General features: G+C 37.3%; 1 protein-coding gene across 3 annotated transcripts; it reads left to right on the forward strand.

Annotated features, from left to right (window-relative positions):
* Nucleotides 1-1,703: 1,703 nt before the first annotated feature.
* On the forward strand, nt 1,704-13,521 carry tbx1 (T-box transcription factor 1). 3 transcript variants are annotated; one of them, XM_058777674.1, is made up of 8 exons: nt 1,704-2,394; nt 3,535-3,928; nt 7,418-7,519; nt 7,742-7,913; nt 8,531-8,686; nt 9,679-9,746; nt 10,261-10,361; nt 12,501-13,521. In XM_058777674.1, exons 1-8 carry the CDS (start codon nt 2,208-2,210, stop codon nt 12,881-12,883), a joined length of 1,563 nt encoding a protein of 520 aa, XP_058633657.1. In that variant the 5' UTR covers nt 1,704-2,207; the 3' UTR covers nt 12,884-13,521. The 3 variants fall into 3 exon arrangements, with proteins under 3 accessions (XP_058633657.1, XP_058633658.1, XP_058633660.1); XM_058777675.1 differs by having other exon boundaries at nt 1,705-2,394; nt 3,586-3,928; XM_058777677.1 differs by lacking the exon at nt 1,704-2,394 and having other exon boundaries at nt 2,435-3,928.
* The last annotated feature ends 1,016 nt before the right edge of the window (nt 13,522-14,537 follow it).

The following is a 14,537-nucleotide window of genomic DNA, read 5'->3' on the forward strand; positions in this document are numbered from 1 at the left end:
GTTTTTTTTTTTTTTTTCTTAATGACTATTATTTGAAAATGCAACTCATTTTTCCTCGTGCAAAATCTATTTTCCGTTGCGCAACATTACGGTCTGCCCAGTTTTTATCAAGCTCTGAATTGTGTCTGTTATCACCTGAGTATTTACAAAGGACGCTTCCGACCTGACAGTGATGAAGTGACCTCCAATCAAAAGACGCATCTGATAAAAGAAGGAAATACTTACGCACGTCTGCTGCTTGATCTTGCACAAAACCACAATCACTGCAACCAAAGAAAAGAAAGAAAGAAAGAAAGAAAGAAAGAAAGAAAGAAAGAAAGAAAGACTACTTTGGATTGAGGGATGAGTCACCAATGCAACAATTTCGTTTTCTGTTTCATTGCTGTATACAGCAAAAACACTGTAAAAAGTAATGTGACATCTAGGCTACTAGCCTAAATAATAATGCAACAAGATTACATTTGATAATCTTTACGACTTAAGTCAAATAGCCTATAATTAATAAAATCATGCAAATGGTCCAAATTAGTGAAATTTAAAGTGGAGGTCAATGCACGTTTGGAATTGGGCATTTTTTTACACTATAAACTAATTGTTAGTAATTCTTTGAATGAAAGGGCCACACACCTCAAATCTTTCCTTAGAAAAATACATTTATTTATTTACGACCGATAGCACGCTAGGCGTAAGATAAACATCCAAAAACAAATAGTGTTAAGCTGAAGTGAAAACAGTGGTGTCGTTAACTAGGTTATCTCATTAGTGCCCCGCTGCTTTTGCCTGTTATTCAATCGCCCGAGTGTAAATTAGATTCAATCCGGTTGCTATCGCTGCAGGTCAACAAAACATAACTTTTGTTTCTATTCATTAATTATGAACCTTGATAAGCCGATAACCAGTTAGATATTGTATACCAGAGAGAAGGGTCAAGTGCCAAAGCCACGCGATACACTCCTTACGTTTCACGCGCACTTGGGTCATTATCTAGATGCGCAGACCTGAAAGGTGACTGAATGATTCGAAGAAGAAGAAAAAAAGCAGACATTTCAGCAAGCATATATGCCCATTGAGAACGGCCTAATAGTACTCGAGCAATTTTAAATTAATTATTTTATTTTCATTTTGGACTATTGTGTTGATTTCTCAAAAAGCCTTTTAAATAAAAGCAAATGACCTGACACAAACTGACATTTTGAATAAATGAAAAAATAAAAGTAAAAATAAAAGTATCATCAGTGTACAAGGGCATTGTAATAAAACAAAGGAAAAAAGGCTTGATTAAATGATTTAAAAAAAAAAAATTCCTTATGCATTTTTAAAAATAAACGCTAGAACCAAAAAAGGCTTAGAGCCTGGCGGCACAGTGGAACTCTCTTAAATAAAATTTAAAAAAAAATTATAAAAATAACTTTTTAAACCCCTGAAACCAACATGATGATCTGATAAATTAACATTAAGAGCAGCCAGCAGCTCAAGAACAATGTACAGTGAGCCCAAGATGTTGCAAAGAGCCACTGAGGAAGCTTTGTTGAATGCACTGATAGGTCAACCTCTTTAAGCTGGATTCATTTAGCGCGCAGTTCAGAGCGTCTGCGTGCAGTTCATTGGTGTACAGTTCAGAGCGTCTGCGCGCACTAGCGGGAAAAGCCACAACATATAATTTGCTGTAAAAGTACAGCAGGACATCCGCGTGACGTTTTCTTTTTCTTTTCCTTTTTTCTTGCCAGTGAATTCAAATTTGCTACAGTGATTGACAAGGTCCTATTCAAATAAAACATCCCGCGGAGAGCATGCACACTTTTTTTAACCGCGCACTGGAGGCGTGGAGCTCGCGCTTCTGACATTCTCTCCCGCAGTAGCTCTTCTCCAGCGAGCCCTAATGACATCACCCAGACACCGAGGCTGAAGAAAACTGTTTTTTGAGTGTGTGTGTGTGCGTGTGTGTGTGCGTGTGTGTGGAAGCGCGATGTTTTAATACCGCCGGACGTGTTTGAGCAGATCTTTTAATTGGAGCATATAAAGCAGAGCAAATTCCGTGGGAATAGTTTGTTTTGCAAACACTGGAGAGCACCGACGCCGCCAAAAGGCCCTTTCTCAAAGAACACAACTTTGTGTAGCCTACTTCGAGTTATTGTTTGTAGCCTACTGTCTGTGTTCTCGACATGGAGTAGCTCGGAAGCGCTGTTCCTAGACTCGGTATCTCGCTTATGGACGACTGTAGTCCCCTTTCTCCAAAGGCAAACGCTTTCAGTATTGCCTGTCTGATTTCAGCGAGGGATCAAGCGGGAAACACAGCGTTTGACAAACACGCCACTAGCCTGGACAAGCAAGTGGTGCAAAACTGCTCCAGATCCATTAAAATGCATTACAGCACCGTGACGCGGGAGATTGAAGGTACGGGCACGATCTTGACGATAACCTTGTGATTTGTCGGGCTCGCTCAGTTTGTTGAGAAACTTTCAGTTGACGCCAAAGACACGTGTGTTTCACTATTGCAAATATATTCAACACAGCACGTTCCGTCTATTTGAATCTATTTACGCCCGACGCACTGAATAAATAAAACGCCGCGCGCTAATTTGTACAGTAGCTACCCAGAAACGCAACTAGAATTTCCCCCCGAGTTACGCTTCAGCTACAACTTGTAAAACAGGCTAGTCATTGCCTGCTCCTCAAATAACACAAACCATACATTAAGCGTGTGCGGTGCAAACCGAAGCTTGTCACAGAAATCTAGGAAACTCAGATTCCAGAAGGATGAGCCTGTCAGTCGAGCGGTGGCGCGGATAAAACTGATGGCAAAAACAAATTGCGAACAAAAGGAAATAGCATTCTAGAAACGGACCGGATAGTCGCTCCTTCGCGACTTTAGTTGTTTGTCCGTGTTGCGCGGGTGTTTGTTTGCTTTGCGAAAAAAATGCAGCCTACTCTCCGTCGTGCCAGCTAACCAGTCTATTGTTAGAGGAGGGCGGTGTGGGCGATACACTTATCCAAAAGTAAATGGGTGCCGGAAAGCCCATTATAAGGGGCGCACTTCTCTGTCAATCAGTCTCGTCCCAAGGCGAGGAAAGGCACATTACCTGCAGTTCCTTATCTAAATAGAAATAAGAACCGGTTTTATCGCAAAGGGGAGGCCCTATGCGAAAGATAAGAGAGAAGTCTGGATTTCAGTTTAGCAGAGGGGCAGGACAGAGGCCGCTTGGAACAGCTCACAGCGCGCAAGCCTTTGAAAACAACGGAGCGCCAATACGCACAAGTTTAGATCGTCTACAAAGCCAACTAGGAAGGCGTTTTTACAGATTTAAGGCAATTCTAACGCGGCTTTTCATCTCAACTGCTTCACCTAGGCAATATGCGTTAACCTAGAAGGAGACCGAGTTCTTGGATTCACGCGGCACACTATCACTTGGGACGTCGTGAAGTTACTTTCTCTTTGATAATCATATAGGCGAACCCCTGCGTTCACTTGCATATTGTTGCTGTTGAACTCGAGTCCTGCGCAAATTGTAAACCCGGTTTTTGGAATGATTTCAGCAATATCAAGCCCGTGGCTGACGCAGCTGTCCCATTTTTGCGATGTTGCAGCCTTCACGACCAGCAGCCTGAGCAGTCTCAATACGCCTGGGAGTTACCATCTCTCTCCTTCCCCTGGGGATCCATACAGCCACCATGAAAGCCAGTTTGAGCCGTGCCCTGCAGCCCAGCACGGCTACAGCTATTCCGGATCCAACCCAGCGCAGGCCCCGGCGCAGACGGACACCGGAGCGTCCAACTGCTCCTCGTCGTCGTCGTCAAGCTCAACGCCGAACAAAACGCTGGTGAAAAAGAACCCTAAAGTAGCCAATATTAATGTACAGTTGGAAATGAAGGCGCTCTGGGATGAATTTAATCAACTTGGGACTGAAATGATTGTCACAAAAGCTGGGAGGTGAGTTGACAGATTTCTGTACAGAACTTCGAGAAAATCTGACATCTAGGTGTTGTTTTTAATACAATCTCTCGACATTAAAAATAAAGGTGCTTAAATGGTTCTTCACAGCGATGCCATAGAAGAACCATCTCTTTCTTACCTTTTTATAATCTGAAGAACCTTCTTTCGCCACAAAGAAGCTTTTGTGAAACAGAAAGGTTCTTCAGACGTTAAAGGCTCTTTATGGAACCATTTAGACAAAAAAAGGTTCTTCTGTGGCATCGTGAAGCACCTTTATTTTTAAGTGTATGCACAGAAAAATACAAGAGACTAAAGTCACTTTTAAATTAGCACCGAAACGTCGTATAATGTTTAACATGCAATTAAATGTACATTTCACTAGTTTGAAATGCAAATTAAAATTTATCATCAATGTACTTGAACTACTGATGTGCTAAGCATTATATTTTGAGATAATCTGACATCTAGTTGTTGTTTTTAATACAATCTCTCGACATTTATGCACAGAAAAATACAAGAGACTAAAGTCACTTTTAAATTAGTACCGAAACATACAATTAAAATGGACAGAAATGCAAATTAAACTTTATCATCAATGTACTTGAACTACTGATGTGCTAAGCATTATATTTTGAGATAATCTGTCATGTAGTTTTTTGTTTTGTTTTGTTTTTTTAAATACAATTTCTCGACATTTATGCATAGGAAACTTACTTTAGTAGGCTATGTTTTTATTTAACCCTGACAAACGTTGTATAATGCTTAACATGCAATTAAATGCACATTTCAGTAGTTTGAAACGTAAATTAAACTTCATAATTTACTTGAAATACTGATGTGTTAAGCAGTATATTTTAAGATAATCAGACATCTAGTTTTTTTTAAATACAATTTCTCGACATTAATGCATTGGAAACTACTTTAGTAAATTTTTATTTAACACTGACAAACGATGTATGCAATTAAATGCACATTTCAGAAGTTTGAAAGGTTAATTAAGCTTAATCATCAATGCACTTGAACTACTAAGCATTATATATAGTTTGTTAAGGAATTAATGCGCTTGGAAACTTTTTGGAGCAACTCAAGACATCTTCAAATCTATTTCTTGCACGGGAAAGATACATTTATCATCTTATTGTCAGAAAGTTCAATAGGTCCGTTTCTGAATAAATACCATGAACAGTGCATTAGCTTAGCACAATCATGACTATTTACAATGAAGTGTAAACAGTCTATTGTGTGTATTTACACAGTGATAAGACAGATAGCATGAGATACAGTACATTTTTAGCTCACCTTTGTGCTGAAGGGCCCCTAACTGGCTTTCACCATTAATTCACAAGCATATGCATAGCTATAGTGTCTTATTTTTACAGGCCGGTCTGTTTATTCAGGTGAACCTCGAGCTTTACTTTGCATTTACTTCGTGAAAAACAGCCCGTGATTAAATGAATGCAAAATAAATGAATATATATACACACTGTAAGACTAAGATAAATTACACACACACACACACACACACACACACACACAGAGAGAGAGACAGAGAGAGATACAAATTCACACATGTATTTGGATACGGCCAGGCCTCAGCCAGGGAGTATTATAATTTGATGCTCTAAGGTACGTTTCTATCAGCAAATTATCTTTTAAATAAAAACGACATGTGGGGAAGGCAAAAGGGAGCATTGCAATTGCATAATAATGACAATGAGGTCACTAAACCAATAGAAGCACCGTTCATCTAGTTTAGTGTTAATTTCTTGCAGCTGCTGTGGCCTACTAAAAATCGGAGCAGTTCAATGGGGAATAATATTGCATGCATCGTAATCAATACTTAGATTGCGCAAGCAAATTAGACTTTTATTCTGAAAAAAAAAAGGCACCCGAACTTCGCCTTTTAATATCGTGGTGTCAACTTTTAATATTGGTTATACAGACTCTAAACATGTTTTGCACATAAAAGTGGATTTTTTCCCCCAAAGCCCGGAGTGTTCTAATAATATTTTCGTCGAATTTGCTTTGTCTCTCAAACATTTGCACAGAACCATATATTTTTTATTTCACGGTGTATCAGCTGGCGTCGCTATCCTGTCCAATTAGAAAAGTACCCTATGTATTTAATAATGTTGTCATGTTTAACAACAATAACATTTTAATTACACTGGTTTAGTTTTTCACAATTTCTGAAATATTTTACCCGATCTGTTATGACTTTATCTATAAGTAAACCGGATTAAATTAAAAATGAATTTACCACTTCTAGCTGACTTATCACTGTAAATTTAGCATCGATTTGATTTCAATAAAATAAGTCAATTAAAAATTTCTACTTTCAGTGTTCAATTTCAATTTCATTTTTTTACTGTGTATTTTTAAATGTAAGCAGAACAGACAAGTAAAGCTGTTAGTTATTAACCTGCTTAGGAAAAAATAAAGGGGAAAAAAATTGGGTCAAGTATGAAGGAAAACTAATTTAAAACGTAAATATCCAAAACCTTCAAAAACAGTGCTTTTATTTAAAAGCAAATCATAAGACTACAAGTAGGCTACCGGTTCAATCAGCAACAACAATACGTTTTTATTTATGGCCTAAAGACGCGTATTAATATTGCTCTTAATTTAAATGCAAGCTAAACATTATACATTTATTTGCAAGGTGGCATATGGAATAGATAGGCTACATTTGAATCATTTTACATATTTACCTGTGGATATAAACGTGACTTCTATTTAACAAGATTGATGACCCTTATAATGTCACGGCCTTGATTCATAATGATCTGCTTATACAAGATACTAAACGGCGACAGATGCGGATAAAAGAGGAAGATTAAGGGAAAATTGCAATAATAAAAAAAAAGTAAACATTTTAACAGCTAATAGTTAAGAGCTAATAGTTGAGCTAACTGGTTGTCCGCTTGTGTGTGTGTGCAAGGTCATCTGTCATTCCAAAGGTACTGACTGCACTGGATCTAAGGAAAGCCACTTTCAAAGCTACTTTAGCTTCATCTATCCACAACTAGCGCCGTGAAAAGACTCTCGCGTCCACTGAACAATGATTCCAGGATCACTTTCACTGGTATGCAGCATGTGGTGTGCCTTCAGAGGGGGCTTACACGGTTTCAGAATGATGCATTTGTGAACACAACATGCGTCCTTATGCGTTTATTCTGCACAATCGAGCATTGCATCCTTGTGTGTGTGTTTGTGTATGTGTGTGGGAGAGAGAGAGAGAGAGAGAGAGAGAGGGATACGCTGCGACGTGCGCTGGAAATAAACGTAGGTAGGCCCAATACTGTATTTGTAGGCTACATTCCAATTTGTCAGCAACATTTTGCGGAAAAATAGTTCGCCACCACAATTAAGAGAGTCAAATTAGAGAAGGATTTATATAAAATGATTCCAGAAATAGAAAATATGTTTACTCGTGAATACAGTGTATAGCTAACTAACGGATTACTTCTGCATTCTCCTCTTCAGACGAATGTTTCCTACATTTCAAGTCAAAATATTTGGAATGGACCCAATGGCAGATTACATGCTCCTGATGGATTTCCTACCGGTGGATGATAAACGATACAGGTATACCATGAACCTGAGTGCCAAGGGCACATACTTATGCGCCTACTGTATGCAGACACCGCTAAATGTGTGCATCAAAACGAATAAACACATTTCGAAATCAACGTTGCGTAATGTCAATCATATTTGGTGAATCATATTTTGGTGAATATGATTAGTGTTATCCAAAGAGCACAACTGCCCCAAACGGAGCACTCATTCTCTTTTTTCTCTATACTGAAGGTATGCCTTCCACAGTTCATCGTGGCTGGTGGCGGGGAAAGCTGATCCAGCGACTCCAGGAAGAGTGCACTATCACCCCGACTCACCTGCCAAAGGAGCGCAGTGGATGAAACAGATCGTTTCCTTCGATAAACTAAAACTAACCAACAATCTACTGGACGACAATGGACATGTAAGTGTTACTTTTTTTTTATTTTTTATTTTTTAAACGGAGACCTTCTTAAAAATAATGTTGCATTAAAAAAAAGTTATGAGATATTCGTCTTTTGTCATCTTTCATATTTATTTGAAAACAGCACAGACCAGTGGAAGAATGAGTAATTATATTCATGAATCACGCCTGATCTGGCAGATCTGCACATTTAAAGGCAGTAGGCCTGTTTAATATCGCTATGTTTGTACTGTAATGCCGCAGTGGAAATAATTAGTGACGGTTATTACTCCGGCGTATACATATTTTGGAAGTTAATTATACCTAAGTTAACGACACAAATGAGCAGGGAAACGTGTAATAGCCATGTTCTCATTAATTGTTGTTTATTTATAGCATACGATGGAGTGCTTCTTAGTTTAATAACGCAAATTTAATGTTTTTATTTCACGTTTTTATGTAGCCTATTAATGTGAAGTAACCTAAATATGCCTAATAAGAAGTTTATGACTATGCACGTAAGCGCGGCACGTAATTCATCCCAAACGGAGCGCTGATTCTCGCTGATTCTCGCTGCTCTAGTGCCTGATTTTTAATATTTTTTTTAAGTCATGTTCAATTATGTATTGCTTTTGCAGATCATACTGAACTCCATGCACAGATACCAGCCCAGATTCCACGTGGTGTACGTGGATCCTAGGAAAGACAGTGAGAAATACGCCGAGGAAAATTACAAGACATTTGTTTTCGAGGAGACTAGGTTTACCGCCGTCACAGCGTATCAAAACCACAGAGTAAGTGCTCATCTCAGACACTAATTACTGCTTTTTAGAAACACCTTCCTGTTGTCACTGATTTTAATATTACTGCAATCACACAATTAAAGACCCATCACCAGTTACGGGGAAATTACAGTACTTTATATAGTTATCTATCTATTTATTGTTTTGAACCATGCAACTTTATGTCCGAAAGAAAATTAAACACTAAAAACTCGAAAAACACGAGTTTCCTAATAGAAATAAATTCGAGTAGCCTATCATGAGAATATTTTAGACTTTAAAATTCAGTTTTTATTATTTAAATTATTTTCATATGATCTCAATTTACCTTTAAAAGAACTATTAATTGTTTATAAGGATTGTTTATAAGTTTTGCAAAAAGCAAAATTTTAAATTTAAAACGCTATACACTTGACGATAGTTGAACGCTGCATAAAGACTATGTGTCATTGATGCTCTCACGCAGCTGTCCAGTGTTTTTCTTCTTTTTCTTCTTTTTCATCTGTCTTTCCTGCTCTGTCTTCTATCAGTTTGACCTCTTGATCTCTAACTCTCACCGCGGGCTTTACATTTGTTTTTCAACTCATTCCGGAAAATCACGCACACATCTTCATCGAGCGCTTTTCCACAGCCACGAGGCATTAGCTCGCGCGCTCATATTTAACATAAATAGTTTCCAATCTGTGTCCAAATAAATGTTGAAATGTGTTATTGTTAATATAAATACAATCGTCGAGTGTCTACGCCCTTTCAGGAATACCGCACATTCGTTAACATTGTTGTATACGCGATTAATTGGAGCGTAACATGGCAGAAAAATGAGTTTACAATTTAAAAAACGCCTTATAATAACACAAGCTCTGGAATGGACTTTGAGAAATGATTACCTGTATAAACAATTTCATTGTCAGGATAAAAATAAATGAACAATATTGGAGGTCAATACCCGAATTTGTTCATTTGGCACCCGCACATTTTTCACGTTTTCACTCTCTTCTTCTCAGATAACGCAACTGAAAATCGCCAGCAATCCGTTTGCCAAGGGCTTCAGAGACTGTGATCCGGAGGACTGGTGAGTTTTTCCTTTTTGCTTTAGTTTAAGTAAGATTTAAAAAATAAATTAATAAATAAATAATAATACTGGAAATATTGTAAAGACCATTGTAATGCACGTTTCTAAATAAAATGAATGCACGTGAATGCCGACAGAACAAACATACAAATTAGTTACTGAATTAGAATTTGTAGCATAACTGCATTTTAAGTACGTTTATTTGTACAATTTGCCAACTTTACCTTAAAAATAGAGATGCAACTATATTTATTGGCTTTTTAAAATATAGTGCACTTTTTATACAGTAAATTACGCATTCATTTTACTTTTAAAACTTTGTTGACAATATGAAAAAAATGCTGTTATGCATATAATATATAGCTATATGACTAAAGTAAGCAGAAATATGATATATTGCTCTGAATGACAATTATATTTTTGCTAGAATTCTGTCAGACATAGCACTCATTCATACAGACTAAAACAATGCATTCCAGTGCATGTCACTGATTTTATCTTGCCTGCTTTCCAGGCCCAGGAATCACAGGCCGGGCTCTCTGCAAATCATGAGTGCGTTTGCTCGAACCAGGAACCCCATGTCCTCTCCCCCACAGCAGAACGGCACAGAGAAAGGTCTGTATATAAAACACAGCTAACAAAATCTCATTTTGCATGAACAAAAAAAAAAAAAAAAGTGTTTTAAAACAATATTCTTTGTTTACAAATGAACATTTCTACATGACAAGACAAATGGTCACATTTGGTATATGGATTATGTTGTGTGCCTATTACTGATCAAACAGTCCATGCAGGAATGTATATTCACATACATAAACACTAAAGCGTATTCAGCTGTGATTACCGTGTAAAAGCCAATTTACTAGAAACGAGCAACAGGCTCAAATAAAGGCAGTTAGGAGTTTCAGTCGAGTAATGGCTCCAGTCTGTTTGGTTTCTCAGCATCTACGTTCCATTGGGCAAAACAGTTACATTTGTCTAGCTGAGCGCTGCAAATTTCAGTACACAAAGGTTTGAACAGCTGCATGCCCAGAGGACATGCTCAGACTGAGATTTTTCAGTCCTGCGCTCTGTGTAAAATGATTTCCTGTGCGAATTCACCTCTTTGGCTGAAGGACATTTATGACTTATCCTGCCAATCAACCACAGCACATCTCACTTCACAAGCGAACTAAATTACACCGCTTTTTCATCACAGTTCAGCTCCCTGAGCTCATTGTCAGGGCTTCCTACATTTGTAAAGGGCCATTCAGAACAGCGCATCTATCTGTACACAAACAGGCCTCTAATCAACGGTTCGATTGTGCAAAATAATCCTAAAAATAACACGACCACTGTGACTCACACCTGCTTATATCTCGCACTGTATCATATTTTAAGGCAAGATACCGCAGGTGAACTTAACTAATAGAAATCACCATACTTTTGGTGGAATTGGAAACATTGTTTTTATTACAAGTTTTATGAAATTGCTTAGATATGCATTTTTTTGCATCTCATAAAATGTGATAATTTGATACATGTCCAGAACAGAAATCTGAATACTGGATAGAGATGGTTTAATGGTCTAATTTTGTTCACATAATAGAGTTCAAAGTTTATACAAAAGGGATTTTGGATATTATCTCTTTTGTCACACCACAAATCTGTCAACAGCCATGAATATATATATATAAACAAAATCACCATGATTTTAGGAATAAAATGTATTATAAAACCAGGAAAATTATATGAACAAACCCTTTTGTAAAAACATTCAAAATATACACTGAACATTTTCACTCATAAATTGCTAGTAAATTTCACAGTGACAAAGAAACTGCATGTAACATTGAATTAAAAAGAACTTTTAAAGTAGAAAAACTGAAATAGATTTTTTTTTTTTTTTTGTAAAATGTACTTCTATAATCTTTGTTTTATTTAAAACTTAGTGTACAGTGTAGATAGGAGATGGGAATAAAACTGTTTTGGTGCTACTGAAAAAAAATAATTTTGAGAAAAGGCCTTTAAAGATATATACTGAAATTGAAATCTATTCACACAAATGTGACCCTGGAGCACAAAAGCAGTCTTAAGCAGCACAGATACATTTGTAGCAATAGCCAACAATACACTGTATGGGTCAAAATGATCGCTTTCTCTTTTATGCAAAAAATCATCAGGATATTAAGTAAAGATCATGTTCCATGAAGATATTTTGTGAATTTCCTACCATAAATATATAAAAACTTCATTTTTGATTAGTAACATGCATTGCTAAGAACTTCATTTGAACAACTTTAAAGGCGATTTTCTCAATATTTAGATTTTTTTTGCACCCTCAGATTCTAGATTTTCAAATAGTTGTATTTCAGCCAAATATTGTCCGATCCTAACATCAATGGAAAGCTTATCTATTCAGCTTTCAGAGGATGTATAAATCTCAATTTTAAAAAATTGACCCTTTTTTGTGGTCCAAGGTCACATTTTACAGTAACAAAGACACTGCTTTTTGAAGTAGAAAAACTGAAATTGGATTTATTTTGTTTACAACTTTTTGTGCAGTGTATATAGGAGATAGGAATAAAACTGTTTTGGTGCAACTGAAAAAAAACTTTAAAGATACAAAGAGTGCAAAAAAAAAAAAAAAAAAAGTGAATTTTGGATGTTTTCTTTCCACTAGTCTGAAACAAAGCCAAACTGCCTTAAAATTGACCGATGCATGAAAAAACTGCCTTAAAATCTTATACTTTCTTTTTTTTGTCCCAAACACAGAAGACAGCAGGAGAGAATACGAGCGTGACCCCAGCGGCACTTCCCTTCATTCGGACCCCACTCACCAGCTGATGTCCCGAGTCCTCAGCCCAGCCCTTCCAGTCCTTGGCGGCCTGCACACTATGCCTCTCACAGCCGGCCCTCGCAGCCCACCCCACGAGCTACGCCTGGAAGGACACCCACAACCCCCAGACACCCTGCACCATCATCCATACAAATACCCAACCACCTACGAACACTATCTGGGAGCCAAAACCCGGCCGTCCCCGTATCCCTCACCGAGCATCAGAAGCCACGGTTACCACCCTCACATGAACCCAGCCACGGCCAACATGTACTCTGCAACGAGCGCGCCGACTAATTACGACTACGCTCCCAGATAATGACTCCATTGGCACTCCAAATCGGATTCAGACCGAGAGCCGTACTGAGAAAATACACACAAACCTTGAGTCCCAGACTCACAAAACATGTTGAGTTTTGGGTCGGGCACATCTTTTGCAGTGGCTTCTAACCGCTGGAAAGAGAAGCGGTCATATTTATTGACGGGAGAAATGTCACAAATGTCCTTGTGGAGCATTAGGATGAGCCCTGTGGACCTAACATTAGCTCTGGATGGCAGGGCACCTGGAAACTACAGTATAACTAGTGTTTGGAGCAAGGAGGAGGACAAAGACTTCTTTAGACAAATAATGCATTATCACGGACTGGAATTGAACTTTTGTGTTGGATGCACTTTTTGTTTTTGCTTTTAAAAAGCCATAAATTATATATCACCCTTGAGCCATTGAGCTTCTAGATAGATGGAATATTTGCATGTTGCGCTGTTTTGAAGGTGCTGAAAAGCCCCGAAATGTTTGTTTTTTTTCCTGGTTGAAAATGAATTTTTGCTAGACCACCTTTAGCAGGTCCGTGAAGCTTGTAACGTGGCACTGACGTACAGCAATTCAAATAAATAAATGAACAGAATGACTGTGCTGAACTTGTAAAATAAACATTAAATATTTTACCTTTAAACATGTTCCATTAGCATTTGCAATTCTTCTCCAGGTTTACCAGAAGCTTTATCTAACTCTTTCCTTACTTGGAGGAAATGCAACTCCCTGCTTTCATTCTCTCCAGAACTTGAAATTTATTTGATTTATTTGATATTGATGCATTTTTAAATAGAGAATGGTGATATTATCAGTTTGGGCCTATTTCAACCTAAAAAAAAAAAACACAAAACAAAAAACACATGAATGATTAATGGAAAAGAAATGGTTGAATACTACTAAATTATACATACCTAATATAGGTTTATTTATTTTATTTTTTATTTTTTGGCCTAAATCACACCATGCAAATTATACACCGACTCAGGCTACAAAACGAATAATAATAATAATAAAAGAACTGGAGAGAAAATGTTAATATTAACATTAACAGTGTCCATATTAAACACAATTTAAACAGGACGAATAACAAGAAGGCTTAATACATACTGTGCAGTTACAAAACGAAAGGTATGCACAGAATAAGTAAGTTATAGATGCTCAGAATTGCTGTAAATCCGCTGTAAATGAAAGCGAGGCGTTATTGAAATAGATTAGCGGCGTCTACAGTTTCTCTCCAGCGTGATTTAGGTAATCCCATGGTAGAGGAAAGAAACGCTTGCACACCATTTGACCTCTGACAGCTAACGACTTTCTGAAGTATCAAAGGTTAAACAATGTTTCCAGCCATTTGAGCGACGACTAATTGGTCGTATAATTTTTTGTTTGTGGTAACAACTCGATGCACGCCTGAAATGCAGACATTTCAAAATGCTCTGCGATAATAGTTATTAAAACTGTGAAAAAAGGCAAAAAAATAAAAATAAAATACGAACAAAGATTTCATTATTTTTACGCATTTTATGCATGCTAAATATGCTGCCAAAATCTGCTAAATGTATTTATATTCTGGCTGAATTACATCTTATACTATTTAAATTGTAATACACATAGCCTTTTAAAAATAAATAAATAATGTTCTGACACCCTTTTTAAAACGAAC

Source organism: Onychostoma macrolepis, chromosome 05, assembly GCF_012432095.1.
Source record: "Onychostoma macrolepis isolate SWU-2019 chromosome 05, ASM1243209v1, whole genome shotgun sequence".
Taxonomy (NCBI): Eukaryota; Metazoa; Chordata; class Actinopteri; order Cypriniformes; family Cyprinidae; genus Onychostoma; species Onychostoma macrolepis.